The 20,358-nt window shown below is 34.7% G+C and overlaps 1 protein-coding gene across 11 annotated transcripts in view; it reads right to left on the reverse strand.

Annotated features, from left to right (window-relative positions):
- The window catches only part of Sntg1 (syntrophin gamma 1), a 713,733-nt gene that overhangs the window by 133,710 nt on the left and 559,665 nt on the right, over positions 1 to 20,358 (reverse strand). For all 11 annotated transcript variants that reach the window (XM_031366794.1, XM_031366792.1, XM_031366795.1 and 8 more), the window contains one exon: positions 2,334 to 2,372. In XM_031366794.1, the coding sequence (XP_031222654.1) occupies positions 2,334 to 2,372 (39 nt within the window). The remainder of the gene's footprint in view (positions 1 to 2,333; positions 2,373 to 20,358) is intronic.

The raw sequence follows: 20,358 nt of genomic DNA on the forward strand, positions 1-20,358 counted from the left end.
TGTGGGTTCTTTGTATTGAACTCACGTCCCTCTATTTGTGACAATCAGACTACTTTGCAGTCTGATTTATCTCTCAAATCCTCTCTATGTGATTTTATTTTTTATCGGTGTTGATTCTCTATGTGATGAGAAGATCTGGTAGTGGGAACAGCAATCACACTATGTTAAAATTTGGTCTTACAAGTAACCAAAACCTTTGTCAAATGGGATTGGCCATGGCATGTAAACAATTGATTTACATCCCTATGTGTAAGCTAATTTGATCTAATCCCTATAAATGTTTATGTTAAAGAAATACAAAAGTAAAGGTAGGCCAGTTACAATTGTCCAACAATATTGTCATGTAACTAGGAACTTTCCCATAAGAGACCAAATAAAATAACTTCACTACTGTACTAAAGCAAGCACTTATTTCCATTTGTCATTTTCCCATATATAATTATCCTCAATCATGTTATAAAATACCAAATTCCTTTAGCTTAATGATTCCTTATTTGTAAAGTTCCTGACTCAAATAAATTGTTAAAGATCTCTCTTTTGTCTCATATTTTACCTTTAACAGCAGTGATAAAATGTGATTAGCATTGTAAGTAAAGAAATGTGATGAGACTATTTAGGTTATGAAATGCAATAATAACTTTCTAAACTCAGATTCACATGCTGAGTCCAGAAAGAGGAAGGCCGGAAGACCTTTAAAAGACATTCATAGATGAAATAAATAGTTATTTTCATTCTTGTAATATACACAAACATCACAGATTTTAATTTTTTTCTGGTTTGCAACAAAAGAGACTCATCTAATGATGGCTATTCTGACTTTCTCTCTAATGGTTGTTTCTTTGTATTCAAACACTTTCTTATTACTGTCCCTTCCTTTACCAGAGTCCTATGGAATCAATTATATTCCTCTGACATTGTCCCTTGCTAACACCAGAACAAAATGCTGAAGAGAATGGAGCCATGCAGGAAACATCATAGATATCACTGTAGACTTCAGGATCGATCAGACACTCCAAGCTCTGGTTTCTTCAACTGAGTACAAGTGACTAAAATATGCATTAGAAAATATGTTGATTTGGCATGATTTTCTACCCTCTGAATCTGGCCATTATCAACTAGGCTCACAAATGAGAGTCTGTGTATGTAGGCAAGAGTGAAAGATGTAGATCAGATATTTGTAGACCACAGAATACTCCAGAGACTGGCTATTTCCCTATCATTTCCTTTACAAATATATTTTTGAACTAATCTTGGCCAGCACCACCAATAGTATCTTCTAAAAATGAGACTGTCATTCAGAGAACAATGTATACTTAAGAATTTAAAAATTCTAATGATAGTAAATATATATATATATCGATGATATAGTTTTATTATTTAATATTCAAAATATATTGATTTTTTATACAAATGTTACAGAGCAAAAAACTGGATCATTTCAAGTTTTTCCAAGTAAAATATAGTTCAAATTCTTTAATGTATGCTTAAATAGTGAGTGTCAGCAGGAAATCAAAATTGATATTAAGAGCAATAAAATTGTTAACCTGTTAAATGAATCAGACATTATTTTCATTCTATTCATTAAGGTAAACTCATCTGGAATACTGTCAGCCTGTTAGGCACTGAAATCAATTTAAAGGATGTCTTTAAAAATTAAGACAGGGGAGGAGGATGCTTGGGGGTGAGATGGGAGTGGGTGGGGAGGGTAGTGAGTAAGGGGAGCATCCTCTCAGAGGCAAAGGGGAGTGGGGGGGTGAAGAACTCAGGGTAGGGGAACCGGGAAAGTGGGGCAACATTGGGAATGTAAACAAATAAAATGGTTTAATTAACAAAAACTGATAAGGGAACACAGAAAGAAAATAAACATGCTAGATTCAGTAAACAAAATTAAGATGGGCCAGTGAACTCTGGTGAAAGGGTTTAACTGCTGAGTATTTGTTTTTCCAGAGGACCAGGGATTAGTTCTAAGCATCTATATGGCACTTACACACACCCATCTGAAAATCTAGCTCTAAGGTCTGACATCCTCTTCTAGTCTCTGCAGGGTCAGCATGCACAAGCATATATGCAAGCAAAACACATAAAAGTTTATAACTTAAGATATACTAATGCCATCCTATAGAAATACTATTCCTAGATCGTCAGCACCATGTACAAACAAATATATATATATATATATATATATATATATATATATATATATATATACTATGAAGATAGACTATAGTACCAATAATTTCTATATCAGAATCAGGTGGCACCAAGATTACCTTCTAGAAAAGGAACATTGAAACAAAAGTATGAATCAGTGTTCAAGCATTACTTGATCTTACCTGCTGGTTTACAGGGAAATTTCTGTTGATTTTTTTGATCTGCAATGATAAATTAATCAATATCAGTGAGAATAAAAATATTTCTGATGATCTATTTCTAAGAGTTATTTTGCATGAGCTAGGTGGGTTTGTGCATGCCTTTAATCCCAGAATTTGAAAGGCAGTGGCAGAGGCAGAGGCAGAGGCAGAGGCAGAGGCAGAGGCAGAGGCAGAGGCAGAGGCAGAGGCAGAGGCAGAGGCAGAGGCAGAGGCAGAGGCAGAGGCAGAGGCAGAGGCAGAGGCAGAGAGGCAGAAACAGAGGCAGAGAGAGAGGCAGAGGCAGAGGCAGAGGCAGATTGATCTTTGTAGTTAAGAGCAGCTTGTTTTGGACAGGAGTTTCAGGGAAGGCTGCATAGTGAGAACCTGTCTCAAAACATGGCTGGGAGTGCATTATGCTATATTAAAAGGCACCTCAACGTACTAAACTCATTGCATATAAATCCATTTTAATAATAGGTCGTACATAGTATCAAATATAATTTTGAAATCTTTTAATTATTTTCATTTATAGGAAATTAATATTAATTCTATGTGATATAAATGAGTATCTGCCAAAACTAAGTAAAAGCAAGCTTACTATTTGAATTCATCCTATGGCATCAAAAAACACTAAATTTACTTTAATATTCAAAACAAAAGAGGAGACAGAAAAGTCAAATATTAAAATATAATATATGTATTTTCAATCAGAATCCAAACAGAATAAATTTTATTTTAAGAAAATGTAATGAGTTACATTGCATAAGAATCTAAATTCTCCAGGAGCATCTCCTCTGAAGTCACATGGAAACAAATGTAAAAATCTAAATCAAAGTAGACATTCCTAGATGACAAGTATGCTCAGCAATGCACTGGCTGATGAAATCCACTACTCTCCATCAAATTCAGGGAGACATCTTAACGCCAGGTTTATTTGGTATAAGCTTGTATCAAACTAAATAAATATAGATTCATTTCTTATCTGATAAATTATGTTATTGACATGTTTTTCCTTTTAAAATTTCCTGGATTTATCTAGCAAATATAAACGTGCAATTAGATATGTCTATAAAAACAAAGTTATAAACTCTCCTATACCAATACAAACTGACCTTCTAGGTATTTTTCACATTAAATGTAAAACTGAAAGAAAATTTGCAAGTGAATATATATTTTAAGCAAATTTTGTGAAGATTTATACAGTAACCCTATTTTTTCTTCACTTCTATAACAATGTTAACCTGGCCCACCTCTAGCAGAAACACAGGACTTCAAGTGAGGGATGGGGTTGCCATCCCACAGTCAAAACTCTGACCTGTAATTGTTCCTGTCTGAAAGAACTGCACTGATGGAAATGAAGAGAAGCCTAATGGAAAAAAGGTCCAGTAATAGGCCCAAAGTGGGACTCAGCTTAAGAGGAGGATCCAAGGCTTGACCCTATTACCGAGGTTATGGTGTGCTCACAAAAAGGGACCTATCATGACTGCCATCCAAAAGACCGATCAAGTAGCTGAAAGATACAGATGCAGTTACTTGCACCCATCCAATGGACAGAAGCTGCTGACCCCTGTGGTTGAATTAAGGAAAGGCTGGAAGAAGCTGAGGAGGAGAGCAACCCTGTTTGAGGACCAACAGCCTTAACTAACCTGGACCACCGAGATCTCTCAAACCCTGGACCACCAACCAGGCAGTATATAACAGCTGATATGAGTCCACCAACACAGATACAGCAGAGGACTGCTGGGTCTGGGTTCACTCAGAGAAGATACACATAACCCTCAACAGACTGGAGGTCCCGGGGAGTTTAGAGGTCTGGTGGAGTGAGGGTGGGGATGGGGACATCCTTCTGGAGACAGGGGGACAAGAAGGAGGTATGGGATGGGGAATAGTCAGACGGTCGATCTGGAGGGGAATAAAATCTAGAGTGTAAAAAGAAAATTAAATAAAATTCAAAAAATAAAACAAAGAAAAACCAATGTTTTGTTTTGTTTTGTTTTGTTTTGTTTTGTTTTTGTTTTTCGAGACGGAGTTTCTCTGTGTACCCCTGGATGTCTTGGAACTCACTCTGTAGACCAGGCTGGCCTCAAACTCAGAAATCTGCCTGTCTCTGCTGGTATTAAAGGCATGTGCCACCACTGCACAGCAACAAAAACCAACGTTAACCTGCTTTGGCTAGTCTTAGCCTATACTAGAGCAATTATCTGCTTACTATATTTCTTTCACAACAATGATTATAATTTGGAAACCTAGACAGAGACATCACATACTAATCAATTAGAGCTCATTTAGCACTAGTAAACCACACCTTTACTTATTTTCCTTTTATAAATAATTGTAGAAAAAATGAGTATCTTGTGTGGAACTTTTTACTCTTAGGAGTACACTATCAAGATTCAAAACTTGACTTTTTAAATTTGAAGAATAGTCTGAGAAACCTTGTGTGGCAACTTGAGTATTGACCATGTAGACAGGAAGCAAGAGGCAGGCAGTAGTAATTATATAGTACGTGCTGAGCAGAGGCAGGTTGCTGCAACCTGGGACTCAGATATATTAGATATGATGATGCTTCCAGACGTATTGTATTACATGCTCATGTAAACCTAGCCCAAACACCCACACACTTATACTGTCAACTTAATTGAGAAATAAAAACACATTTAATCAGATTCAATGTCTATTTATAATAAAAGCACCAAAAAGGTAATGAGAAAAGCAAACTTTATTGTCAATAAAGTGAGAGATGAGAAACTCATTCTAAAACTTCATACTCAGTAGTGAATGATTGGAGTTTTCCCTTATAGTGGAGGATAAGACAATGTGAAAAAGTTAGTTAAAATTATCCTACTATAATATCATAAAGACAAATTACATTCAGAGTACCATCAAAAAGAAAGAAAATATAAAATGCAACTATTAAATGTCATCAAAAGAAATTAAAGAAAATGTAATGAAATGTGGCAAAATTCTATAACAGTCGACTTTTATGACCTCCTATTTCAGGGTCACTATCTTTCCAATAATTGCACAGATTCAGTGAAATTCTTTATATACTTTTCTTGAGAAAATAGACACACCCTTTCTCAAACTGGATTTAGCTCAGAAGTGTAGCTCATCCTACAGTAAAGCCTGACTTTGATCCCCCACAGTGGAAAAGAAGACAAAAGGTAAATGTCCTTGAATTCAAAGGGAATCCGAAAGGGTCATAATCATACAAAAAGTTTAAAAAGAGAATTTATTCACATCTTCTTTAAGTTCTTTCAGTGATGTTTGACAGCTTGCATTTGATTCCATTTTTCTTTCCCTTTTTTTCTTTTCTTCCTTTTTTGATAAGAAAGAAAAGAAAACTAATTATTGATGATGTAGTCAACTTGCTCTTCATCTCACCTTTCCAAAAGATTTCAAATTCACTACAAAGCATTATTAGAGCCACTGGATATGCACCTACAACTGAGCACACACGTGCACAAACACACGCATGCACTCAATATGTGCATGTTTGCGAACTTGCACACAAACACACACACTCATAAATGCATGTGGATACATGGAAAACATATTTGCACACCTTTTAACATTCATGAAGCAACTGTTCTTAGCAAGGTGCCAAGTTTATGCATGCATATCAATACTGAAGAATGAGTTTGGATCGTCCCTTTTATATGCAAATATCAACTAAAAGTGAATCCAAATTTTAAATATAAACTAGCAAATTATATATATATATAATATATATATAAATTACATATATATACAAATTATATATATATAAATATATATATAAATTACATACGGGAAAATACAAAATAATAAAAAAATGATGTTGCTGATTGTTTCTCAAATATATGAAGCTATAAATCCATAGAGGTAAGGGTAACTACACTGCACCTTTCCATAATGCTGTAAATCACAGCTATATAGAGAACTACATGAACACAGATGTTCCAAAGAAAGAAATGATTAATGGCTTCTAATTCACACCTTTTTGAATTTTCAAACTCTGTACAGAAGTCAGCTTGATACATGGAGCTACACAGTCTTTAGGTGGGACACACGGTCCTGATCAACAATATTTATTTATTCATAAACCTTACAAAGATGATCATTGAGGAGAAACATTACTCCAAATCGCATAAGCATGTATAGCTAATATTTCTTTAATTAAAATACAGTTACATCACTTCTTTCTGTTTACTTCATCCCCTCTCAGATTCATGATCCCTTATTCTTTATTATTGTTACACCCATACGTAAACATTCAACAACAAACCTTATGAGTGCCTTTAGTGTTGTTTGTATATATATGATTTTAGGAGGCTCTTTTCTGGGAGAGACTTAAGTCTCTCCTTTTCAACATTCATTAATTTTCTGTAAGTACACCTTAGCATGGGGCTTTGCAAGATTACCTTCATATCAATTAGTGTCATTATTTGGGTCTTTTTTAGGAAGCCATGTTGTTAAATTTTTATGAGTATTTGTTTGTATTTTTTGGAGTGTTCATTTATTTTGTTTTGTTTTGTCACACCTAGGAGACACAATCTTTTAGAAAACTTCATCTTCCTTTGGTTCTTAAAACTCATCTACCTCCTTTTACACAATGTCCCCTGTGCTCTATTATAGATGTACCAATTTCAATTTGGGTCTTAGTCAGTTGTATTCTGCATTTCATGGCTCTTTGTGTTGGTTCTGCTATAGAAAACAGATTCTATGTTATGGAATAAGACTTGAGAAGACATTGGGATATCATTGCTCCAGATTCAAGTTTCTACACTGCATGCACAAGCACATACACATACACACACACACATACATACACACATGTGAACATATACATGCACTCTCACACAAATATACATACTCTCTTACATATACTACACATAAATAAACCCATATATACTCACAAACACTCATGTAGATAGATAGTCACACATACATAAACATACACACCCACACCCACTGAAGCACACCAGTGTGATTGAAGAATGCTGCAACCATCCAAACAACCTCTGTTCAGAAACTCACCTTTAAAGTATTCATCTTTGTTTGTTTCACAAAAATCAAGCATGCAGACATGCATGGTAATTGGAGGCCTATGATGAAGATTTATTTTGTATAGTGCAATAAATAATCCCAAATCTTAGAGTAAAAATATCAAGCACTTACAGAAGAATTGAAACAGAGAAATTACCCTCATGTATGTGGTGCATATGCATAAGGCTGTCATAATGGGCACCAGATAATGGCTTAAGATGGTACCTGTATGGTGATGATGAAATAGGAAATAGCAACAGGTGGTGGGGAAGTTCCAACTAGGAAAACGGACATAAAGAGGAGGGACACATAACACTAGGGTTGTTTAATAAGGCCCTAAAGGCATCATAATATTTTATACTTACCTACAATTTTATAATACATGCACAAAGCTTAAAGAAAATTAATTTTCTTGGGCTAACAGTGTTATTCACAAGAACCTTAGACTAACAAAAACCTTAGCACCAGGAATGAGAAACCACTTCTTAAAGAGTTGGTCAGGATAGTCCAAGTGATTCCCAGAACAACATAGGTTATCCAGGAAGCCTTTGGTTGCCTCTCAGGGTTTGAAGATGGCGTCCTATTGTTGAAGACACCATACTCATTGGACACATGATTCCAATGGATAGAGCTGGATCTAATGTGAAATCCCTTTTCCTATGGTGTACATTTCATCCTTCCAGAAAAAAATATGAAAGTTGCCAAAGGATAGAAACAATTAAACAGTATTACTCAGTTGAAACACCTGTAAACCTAATAATGATAAGCATGACAAGACATGTATGACAGTGCTGGAAGTGGCACTCATCTCCGTAGCAAGTAATAACTGTCCAATTGGACTCACAGCCCACTTAACAAAAAAGAAATCATGCCTAGTTCTGAAAATCTAGCTGGCCTTCCAGGGCTAGTAAAGCCATGGATCTTAGAGGATTATCTAACCTCACCACTTTGCAAATGAGTATTATTTCTCAATGCATTGTAAATTTTATCTTCATATCCACAGATGTAGCTAGCACTCATGAATGAAGTATCTTTTTATAGTAAATGGAGATCATCATGTTAGACCATGATTGGGCACAACACAGAGAACAATGGATTTTAAGAGCTCAGGCCCAATGGATACATCTACATCATAGATCCTGCATCTATGCTCAGGAAATATTCCAGAAAAGGTGACAGAAAAGTTAAGAGCCAGAGCATTAGAAAGTCTACTAAGGAATAGCCTCTCCTAGAAACAACTCCATAAAGAGGACAGGGCCAGACATGCTAACATGGAATGGGGAAAGTTTGGGTGATCTGACCCATAGACAACTAAAGAAAATATTTGCTGCTGTAAGAATAATTAGCTTCTCCACAAAGCAATCAGCCTTGAGACCCTACATATACAAACAAGTAAATTGATTCAGCAGGTTCTATTTAACCCTCCCTCTGTGTGGGTGGTTAGGGTCTGCACTTGCGTGTAACAAACACAATCAAAGAAAAAATACTAGCATCTGAATGGGAGAATACACAGATTTGAGAGAAGATAACAGAAAAGGTCTAGAGGAAGGAATGAAAAGGGGAGTGATGATTTTTTTTTTTTTGAAACAGGGTTTCTCGCTATAGCCCCAACTGTCTGGGAAGTTACTCTATAGACCAGGCTGGCATCAAACTCAGAGATCTGCCCGCCTCTGTCCCTGCCTCTGCCCCGGCCTCTACCTCCCTCATCAGTACTGGGAATAAAGGTATGTACCACTACCACCCAGCTAACTGATGTAGTTCTATTTCAATCAAAACTATGTTTTTTTTAAAATTACCTCTGAGTCTTAGGTAAAGAAAATAGTCTCATCTTTACTGACATAGCACACTAAATAAAGAAAAGTATGGTGACTTTCACATGAGAACTTGGTAACAACTACCTTTTCTTCCGTGGCTTTGCAATTCCATTTTAGAACCAGGGATATGCCATAGAGAAACTGGCAAATCAAAGTGGTCTTTGTCAGAAGTTCCATATGGTCTTTCATCTCTTTCTAATCAACAGAGCATATTTATAGTTTCTCTTCATTGCCATGTCTGTAATCACATGGAATTCATTTGGGGGTTATTGCTCTATATTCTATTGAATGCTATGTTCTGATGGTCTATTCCTGCCAAGGGGCCACACTATGAGCCATATTTAAGTGGATCCCCAAGAATTAGAAGATTGTTGGGGCCAGTGTACTGAAGGGAAGACACTGTATAATGCTTTTAGCTTTGAGACTGATGAGCTGTATACAATTAGACAGACTCTATGTAGGGAGACAAAGAGAAAAGCTGGAACAACTTATCAAGGAAACAATCTTCACGAAACCTGTCAATTATCAGCGTAAAAACTGCTTGAGAAGAACCAAACTTTAACTTCTAGTGTTAGCTTTACCGGGGATATGCTGTTCACTTTTAATAAAACATCTCCTGACACAGATGCCAAAATAAAGAATAAAACTGTTATTGCTACATTGTGCATAGAATGCCTCACCCCACTCCCTCTTGCTTTTGTTCTGACTGTCTGTTGTTATTTGATTTCACTTAACATAACCCAGTTTATTATCTGACAATGTGACTGACAATTCCATTATGATGTAGAGGAAAAATGAAACAAAGAAAACAAGACATTAGCTAGAACATGTATCTAATGATTCAACATGGTCATGGCTATGAAAAGTAAGAACTTAAGTAACAGCCATGCCTTTTTGAAGCTCATTCTTGATCACAGCCCTTAGTTCATCTTTAAGGACACTTGCTTTCTGGAAGGCTTTATTCTACCATTATAACCAATTCAACTACAAGCTTTTTGCTTTGACAAAAGGTCTTCTATTTACTTTTATGTTAACATTTTACAACCAACATCATTATGAAGAATAATGTCTTACTTTTCCCACCTTATTTTTTCCTAATATTGTAAATCCACTCAAAGAAAAAAATGATTCTTAACCTATTAACTATAAAGATTGTAGGAAGAAAGCTGAAATAACAACTGATGAAATTCACATGTCTAATTAATATCCTCTACCTCTGTTGTGAATCCTAAAGGGATCTGCCCATTTTTTGAGAGCTTATATCATCCATGGCTTTTTTTCATCAATGGATGCTACTGATCAGAAACCTTTCTCAGTGCATATGTCCCATCATAACTGCTAGGAGATGGATACTAGTTCCTTCCCTAAGTCTCCACAGATTTTCACATTCATACTCTCAATAGCTTGAAGTGAGTTTTGGGAAAATTTTATTTTTCCTTGATGAAGCAGAAACAAATATGCTTGGCTTCATTATCTACTTTTTCCTATTTTCCTGAACACTCAAGTACTGGTTTTATAAACTGCAGGCCAGATGCCATATGATCCCAAGGTAGCAGAAATGAGGCAAGACAGTATATAAAGAGAGTGGGAAAAAACACTATCAATGCAAGAGGAGTTCTTGAAGAAATTCCCAGAACCACTGAGAAAGTCAGCAGCTACTCTAGCTCAGAAAGAATAAAAAACAAAACAAAACAAAACAAAACAAAACCTTTAGTCTTCCCAATCAATACATAAGATTTCTCTTACTTTAAATACAGATCATATTGTATACACATTGTATACAATATGTGTGTGTTCCTAAGCTTATAAATATGTGTGCATGTGTGTGTGTGTGTGTGTGTGTGTGTGTGTGTGTACATATTTCATATAGTTTAAGGTGAAACATTTTATTACAATAAATGCTACTATGGATTACTTATGTTTGAATCTATAATAAAAGAGATGCTTCTCTCAGAACACTTTGATATGATAATTTCACAATTATGAAAGTGAAAGACCTGACTGAGGATACTATCTAAGATGGGTCTCAATGTTACCCATTTCCTTGATAATACGAACTTGGATGCAGACCTGCAGCTTCTTTATAGCTTAGTCACTACTTAAAATTTATTTTATTGAGTTTTCTCATTTTTGTTAAGGTACAGATACTCAAATAACTACCTTTCAGAATTTCACTAATTAATTCATAAAGTTATTGTCCCAAAGATGTGTAAACCCATAACCCTGTATGTGACAGATGCCATCACTCACTAATGACTTGTGAAATAGTTTAGGTTAGAAGGTGCCCCAAAAGGGTACCTAAAAAAACAAGTTGGTGCCATATAAAAGACAAAATTTAAAGAGCTTGTTTAAATTAAATCAGTAATGTAACTTATAATTACTTAGCACTACTTATAAGAAGGGTTTTCAGATTCACATAAATATTGAGAAGTTGTATTCTAACAAAATTTAAGAATACTGAATCCCATGCTTTTCTTCCCCATAAAAATAATTCTGAAAAGACAGATGCTGTTAGCTTTGGTGGATAATGGGTGGTTTAAAGCTATGGTACTTTTGGGGACTGATATACATGAAAATATCCTGCTGTGGTGCTTGTTATCCACTTCCAACTGCAATCACAGAAATTGCAGACTTCTACCGTGATGTGTAACAAACATTTGTTTTTCTCCTAGAATTCAAGTGTATACATATGTAGTTACACTGAACACATGTTCCTCACATTGGAAAGGATTATAAGAGACCAGTTTTTGTTAGTGTTGTGTTGTTTTTCTAAAATATGACCTCTTCATAATGTGTTTGTTATATTCCATTAATAGCAGTATCCTTACCTCATTCTCACTTGAATGTATTAGTAAGAACCTTACAGTACTCAAAATGAATCAGTAATAACCTTATATTAGGGAAACTAAATTATAAGCACTTTGCCTTGGAGTAATTTTACCCAGAGCAGGCCCAGATTTAAATCTGTACTTATCTCTCCCTGCATCTCTGATTATCCATCCTTTCTATAAGCCATGTTACAAGTCTGAACGCCACTTGGATGGTGTCTGTCCCTGTGTCTGTGTCTGTCCTTAACAAAGATCTTTCACTCTATGTATTGGACAGCACAGAAACCATTATATGATGAAGGAATCTTCTTTACAGAAATCTCTAACAAAGTTTTATAAGGGATTAACTCACTGACTGACCCAGAGAGCAAACAAGCAAGTGTTGTTGTGTATTAGCCAGTTGGTGCTTCCATAATTGATAGTGCATATTTATTATAAAGGTGCTTTTCAGCCTATTGTCTCTTTCAGCAAATGACTATATTATTGTGAGCTTATATACACAGACATTGTTTTTTTGGGTTGCAGCTTGGAAGAGTACATTGCTTAATACTACAGCTTGGGTTGTAAAAGCTGATTACACGGAGAATGCCAGGCAATTAAGTGTGATTGCTATATAGTTCTCTTAAAGGTAGGTTAAACAAACAGTCTGCAGACACAGTAGGAAAGCAGTCATAGTCTAAAGTAACCTGAAGGTGTATTATCGACTCCAGCTGTGAAGTTCAGCCTACTCCTGGAATGTAGGCAATATTTCCTCATATTATCTTTCCATACACAAAACCCAGTATTCAGTAACGATGCTAATACTTTCAAGGATAGTACTTGTTTGTGTAGAATCCAGGCCTGCTAGGCTTTTACTCTTAAAGTTTTTGTTCAGTTAAACTTGCCTATCTTTTGAGTGTTAAAATCTTTAAAATACATGATTTTGTTCATTCCTAGCCTTGTTTTGTTAAACAAAACTACAAACTAAAGGAAAATTATGATTGCTGTCATTTCATGAGGTAAGAAAGAGTTAATGGTCTAAATCTAGTAACAATGTGCAATTGAAATAATGACATGTTCTCAAGAAAAGCATTTCTGAAATGCTTGTGAGAATGTGAATGTTTTCATTTCAGCCATACTAGTGAAAATGCCTGCATTTATTTGTATTTAATTTTTTAACAGAACCCATTACTTTCCTTTCTACTCTCTCTATATGCTCTTTCTCCGTTCTTATCACTGATCACCTGTAATCCATATGCACAGTTCATGTATCAACATATCTTTTAGATGCACACAGCATATCACAATCCTTCACTCCCATGAAAGAGAAATTTCAACCTCATTTACGTACATAATTGTTTTAATTCATCCTTCTTCATTTGGCTTCTTGTGCCACAAGGGCAGACATGACCTATTTTTTTTCTCAATATTACATTCATATAGTAATAAAATATTATCATGTAGTAAAATAATTGTCATGTAGTAAAAAATAAATAAATTATTATATTATTATTAAATAAATAAATAAATAAAAAATGTAGTAATAGTAGTAGTTAAATTTATGTAGTAGGTCCCCAGAAAGAGCATGAATGTATAAATGGGTAAGTAAAAAGTCAGAAAATCACCAATTAGGTCAAAATATGCTAATGTTTTAATATACACATAAATATATAAATAAAACTTTCTCATTTTTATGGAAAAATGACATAAAGAGTACCCACTAACAGAAAACAGTTTTCAGTATTACTAAACCACCATCCCTTTCTTTACTGTAGACCCTGGAGTACAACAGTGAGTCCACAGTAACACAATACTCTCAACCGAAATCTGTATGCTATTTTCCTTTATGTGGATTTTCAAAATACCTGTTCGCTTTCCAAGGTCACTTCCATGGCATACCTTTTCAATGTCTCTTCTAGTTCTACTTATTTAGCAAAACTTCTCAAAATGGTCTTGTTCATGAAGAATTTTAAGTTCCTACACATGATGAATCTATTATTGAAGAATGTTCACTAGTTAGGATCTGCGCAAATGTTTTCTCACGTAGAAATTGGGATTAAAGATTTTGAGAGATATCCACATAGATGAAATGTAATTGTTATCAAATCTTACATGAACACAGTGTCAACCCCCACTGCTGCTGTTATTCTTGCTCACTTTCTTGACTAATATTTGTGAAATTAAACTACTGGACACTTCTACAGTTTCTTCTTTCCAACTTACACACAGTGAAAGATCTCAGTATATACTAAGGAACTAAAGAATGAAATAAAATATATTTTCAATATCTGTAAATGTATATTATATATACTAGAAATATCTTTGAATTCTCTGTTGTGTAACATTTTCTGCAAGATGAGAGACAAAATTAGATTCTTAGAAATGTTAACAAATAACTGATTTTTAAAAGTAATACTTGACAAATATATTTTTCACTTATATGAAGTCCCTTTTATAAGTATCATTAAATCCTAATCAAAAAGGCAAGTGTGGTATTGTTTCAGTCTTAAAACATGGACTTCTGGTGGATTTTTTTGCCTGCCTCACTGACTGTTCCAACTTGTGTAAGCACTTGTAGAACCAGCAGGATTTTTTATTCAGAAATTGGCCTAAATATGAGATATATAGTTAAACCTGAAATTTTAAAGTATGAGCCTAAATTAATTGCAATAAAAAGGTAATTTAGGGAGCCTTTCAGAGCTTTTAATATTTAATATTATACCAACACCACTGTGATGGTTTGTGTATGCTTGGCCCAGGGAGTGACACTATTTGTAGGTGTGGCCTTGTTGGAGTAGGTGTGTCACTGTGGGCATGGGCTTACTAGTCCTAGCTTCCTGGAAGTCAGTCTTCCACTAGCACCTTCAGATGAAGATGTAGAACTCTCAGCTTTGCCTGCACCATGCCTGCCTAGATGCTGCCCTGCTCCTACCTTGATGATACTAGACTAAATCTAAACCTGTAAGAGCCCCAAATAAATGTTGTCTTTTGTAATATTTGCCTTGGTTATGCTGTCTGTTCACAGCAGTAAAAACCCTAACCAAAACAATCACATACTCAAATAAACATCAGGACATGAGGAAGTCTTATAAGGATTCACACCTACATGAAGAGCTATAGGTAATTCACAGTCATTCATACAAAGACAGTCTTCTCCAGGTATGAGTTTCCTGATAGGCTATTCAATCTCAAGTGATCAGCATTAAATGCATATAATATAATAAACTAAATGTATTCAACAGGTCATATTCATACATCTATGTCTCCTTATATGTAATAGTAATAAAAAAGTAAGTGGCAATAATTTGGAATTGTATGGAAAGACATCAGAGGAGTAGAAAAAAGAAGGGAGGGGAAATGATGAAGATTCAGGAATCATGAAATTCCCCAAAAAATAAAAGCATAAAATATTTGAATTGATGACAATAACAAAACATAAATATATGGTTTTTACTCCACTCATTCTGAAGAAGTTCTATGTTCAGAGACAGGAAGTAGGAGAAAAGAAGTATGTAATGGCTTAGCAATAGAGGTAGAAATCTGTCAGTGGTTGTTTATTGTAAGCAATCATATTACAATATATACTTTTTGCCTGTACATATATGTGTAACTACCACATTGCTACCAAGTCAAAGAAAACATTAACATGTCTTTCTCAAGGTACAACACTAGGATTTCAACTGGATATACAAAAGCATTGCCTAGTGTCTAGATGCTGAAGTGTCTATTGGTGTTTGTGAAGTTGTATGTTGGTCACATATGCTTCCCATCTAAGAAGTATAGAAATAGTGCTACAAAAAGAGCTACAAACTTCATGCATTATTAAATTCACAAACAGAAGACAGGTCTGTCTTTTTACAGTGCTAAAGATCTTCAGTTCCAAGTAGGTCACACAGGGAACAAACACAGGTATCAGTAGAATTGTATTTGTCAGTGGCAGCATGTAGCAGAAGCTTTAGATTGTTCTCATCTACTAGACAGTTGTGTCCACAGTTAATCTCATGTCCTGCAACCAAGCAGTTTGTAGCCAGTCCTTCCTATAATGCCAAGTCTTCACATCAATCTTCTAGGCTTTGAATGGCCTACTGACCACATTTTAATCCCTTGGATAATCTATGATAATTTCCATATATTAACATATGCTAGGCTACATGACAATGAGAATCAAAACTTTAAACTTCGCTTCATTTTTCACAGAAAGGAATATAGTCACAGGATTTGAAGATTACTACACAGATGGCTTCAGGAAGTCATTATTTTACCTGACCCTCTGTTAGGCATGAATCAATGATTTCATTTGTGGTTAGTGAAAAAAACAATGTGCATAATCATGAGGTTTCTATGTGTATTCAATATAGCATCTTGCACTTCACTTAGCCCATTAATCTACATACCTTCTTGGTTGTCTATCCTCTCTTTCTCTCTCTCTCTCTCTCTTCTCTCTCTCTCTCTCTCTCTCTCTCTCTCTCTCTCTCTCACACACACACACACACACACACATTTCTTTCTTTGACACACTCTCTCTTTCCTGTCTTTCTGCTTGGATGACATGCTCTATGTAGTCCTAGCTGGTCTCAAGTTACTGTGTAGTCAGGGTGACTTTGAACTCAACAGAGACCTACCTGTCTTTTGCTTCTGAGTTCTAGGATTAATGACACATAGTACCACAGATGGCCCAACTTTTAGCCCTGGCCAGTCTTGAACTTAATGTCTTTCTGCCTCTTCTCTTCAGCATATTCTGCTGGTTTGTTTTCTTGACAATAACCATTCTGTCTGAAGTAATTTGAAACCTCAGAGTAGTTTAAATTGTAATCACCTAGGTATGTGAGAAACTTTACAAAGTATATAGGCCATTTTATTTATTTCTGTGAAAACTTTATATTCAGTTTTTTATCCACTTACTGATTGGACAAGTGGTGGTGGTGGTGTGTGTTTGTGTGTGGTCTGAGTTTGTTATACATTTTAATGTTAGTCCCTTGACATATCATGATTGATCTGTCTATTGCTCACCCTGCAGGCTATTCATTCTGGGGACTAGTCACTTGCTTCACATGATTCCATTTATTGGTTCTTGCAATTATTTCTTTTGTTATTGGATTGCATTTCAGAAAGTCCTTCTTTACGGTTACATATTTCAAGTTTTCCCCTTGTGTTTTCCTCCAATGTGAGAAAGTTTCAACTCTTATATTTTAAGTTTTGGTTCACATTGAATACATTTTTGTGTAGAATAAGAGGTCAAGGATTAATTTCATATTTCTGCCTTTGGATCTCTAGCTTCTGACAATATCTGCTAAAGACTCCCTCTCCTTCCCATTGTGTGTTTTTGGCACCATTGTCAGCTTTTAGATAGTCATATCTGTCCACATTTATCTCCGGGTTCTTTATTCAATCACATAGGTTTTCCTGTCTGTCTGCTTGAGCAACTTTCTAGTTTTGTTATTATTTATTGTTTTTAGTATAAGGTGAGTTCAGGTATAATGCCTCATTGATTTTTTCCCAAGTTGTGTAGACAGTTGAGAGCATGTTCTGCTACCATATATAGATTGCAAACCATGTGTATTTCTAGTTCTGAAATGCGTACTATGGATTCATGGGGACTATATTCATTCTACTGATTGATTTTGTCAACATTTTCACCTTATTAATTTTTATAATCCATAGTCATTGGGATTATTTTTCATATCCTATTGAAATCTCCAGTGTTTTTAAGAGCTTGAGAGATGGTACTATAGAGGTCTTTCTTCTCCTGGGTTATCCCTAGGTTCTTCTGTTTTTGAAACTATTGTTAGTGAGACTCTATTTTTGCTGAGTTTTTAAATTGCAAACCAATTACTGGTATACAGAAAATTCTGAGATTTGTGTATCGATGTTGTCTCCTACTACTTTTTTTGGTATCTAGATATTTTATAGTAGGGTTTGTTAAGTGTAGGATCAACATGTGAATGAATTTGATTTCATCCTTCCTCATATATATTTTCTTTCTTTCTCTAGTTTTATTTCCCTGTGTACAACTCTAAACACTATACTGAGTAAGAGTTCAGTGACACCCTTACCTTATCCCTGATATTAGAGGGTATGCACTGACCTTATATTTACTTATATGTCAGAAGTAGGTTTGTTGTATACAAGTTTTTTACTGTTAAAGTATATAATTTCTATTTCTAGTGTCTTTAGGATTTAATCATGAAAGTGTATTAATCTCTTGGAAAGGATTTTCCACATTTTCTGAGATGGCATGTGATTTTTCTTCTTTTATATATAATTTTTATTTTTAAATTTAAATATAATTATATAATATTCTCCCTTCTCCCTCAATCCCCGACAATTTTTGCATATGCCTTTGCTCTCTCTAAAATGTATGGCTAATTGTTATTTATCTTAAGTCTGTTGATGTTCTATATCATATTTATTGATCTACACATGCTAAAATGTGTTTGTACTCCTGTAATGAACTATCTTGATCATAGCACATGATCTTAACTTACTAAATTGGATTATAAGTATTTTATTGAGATTTTTAGCTTCTATGTTCAATAGGGCATGGCACTGAAATATTCATTTTGGTTTCTTTTTTTTTTCTTTTTGTCTTTATCTGGTCATAACCATTGTAATAATGGGTTCACCAAATGAATTTGACCATATTCATTTTTTCTTTTCAATTATACAGAATAATTACAGTTGCAATCTATCTGGTCGTAGACTGTATCTGAAATTCTTGTTGCTGGCTATGCATCTGTGTAAGTTGTCTGTAATGATATGTTGTAAGAATTCTCTATCAATTTCTTGTATTTCTTCATATTCTACTTTTAAAAAATATGTTTTCAAACTATTTCCTCACAAGTCTCTGGATTGTGTTAGAGTCTGTTGTAATATCTGTTGGTTTTTTTTTTCATCTAAAATTTTTAATAAGTATCTTCTCTTTCTTTTCATTACTTTGGTTTATAAATCTTGACTATGTCACAATGAAACAGTTCATTTCATCAATTCTACCAATTCTTTTCATCCCTTTCATTAATTTCTCCCATATTTTTTGTCTGTTTCTTGCCATCTGTTACTTTAAGTTTTATTTCTTTGTATTTCTTGAAACACATTATTTTTTACCTGAAACCTATCAATTTTTTTCTGAAACACACACATATAAATGTATATAAAACAGCCTTAGAGATTCCAAATGTTCTAAAAGGATAGGTTATTTTCCTTCAATTTATTTATGAATCCATTGTCATATCCTGATAACTATCCGCCTTCCTGCTTCCCCCTCTCAAATAATTGCCCCCCTTCCCTTCTCCCTTTACCCTCGCACATCATGTCTCTGAAGCGCTAGCTACATCTTCTCCCACTGATCTCAGACAAGGCAGTCCAGTCAGGGGAAGAGATTCTACAGACAAGCACAATCTTTAGGGACAACCTCTGCTCCAGTTGCTGGGGGCCCTATATGAAAATTGAAGTGTACATCTGCTATATGGTCTGGGGACCTTGGTCCTGCCCATGTATGCTCTTTGGTTGGTGGCTTAGTCTCTGAGAGCCCTCATCAGTCCATGTTAGTTGACTCTGTTGGTCTTCCTGTGGAGTTCCTATCCCCTTCAGGGTCCCCAATCCTACTTAATTTTTAATTGTTTCATTTTAAAAATTTTAATTGTTCTTTTCTTCACTAGTCTATTGGTCACTCAAGAGTGCATTTTCAAACTCTAGGAAGTTCCACAAACTTTGTGACTTCTTTCTCATTGATTTATAGCTCATTGCACTAGGACATAAGATATAAGAATCATCTTTGTTCAGAAGTTATGAAGACTTGCTTTGTGGCATCAAATGTAATCTGTTTTATGAAGAGTTCCATGTGCTTTTAAAGTAATGTAAATTCCAAGAATATTTAATTGTATTCTGCAAATTTGTGTTAATTGCATTCGATGCATGGCATAATTCAACTCTAAAATTTCTCTTTGGAAGTTTAGCTTGGATGACCTAAATTTATGTACAGGAGTCTTTTGTCTTTTGGAAAATTGATACTATAATGCCAAAGCTTACAGATATAAAGTTATTATATCTTCTTGGTGAATTATATATAGCATTTGTAGGATATACTTTTTGTTTTCTGACTAATGTTGATCTAAAGTGTATATTTTTTAGATATAATCATTATATACTCATAAGCACTAATTCCTCATATCATTTCAAGTGTGACAGGTACAAGTTACAGTTTCTCACATACTTTAATACTTTTCAAATTTGGTTATATGTTTAACAATACCTTGTGTGGAATTTTTACATATTATTCTGAAAAAGATCAGGTAAATAATAGGAAAAAATGATCAGTTCTAAATATTTATACAAGGTTTCATCTTTTTTTTTTTTTTTTTT

This window comes from Mastomys coucha, unplaced genomic scaffold (assembly GCF_008632895.1).
Source record: "Mastomys coucha isolate ucsf_1 unplaced genomic scaffold, UCSF_Mcou_1 pScaffold14, whole genome shotgun sequence".
NCBI lineage: Eukaryota > Metazoa > Chordata > Mammalia > Rodentia > Muridae > Mastomys > Mastomys coucha.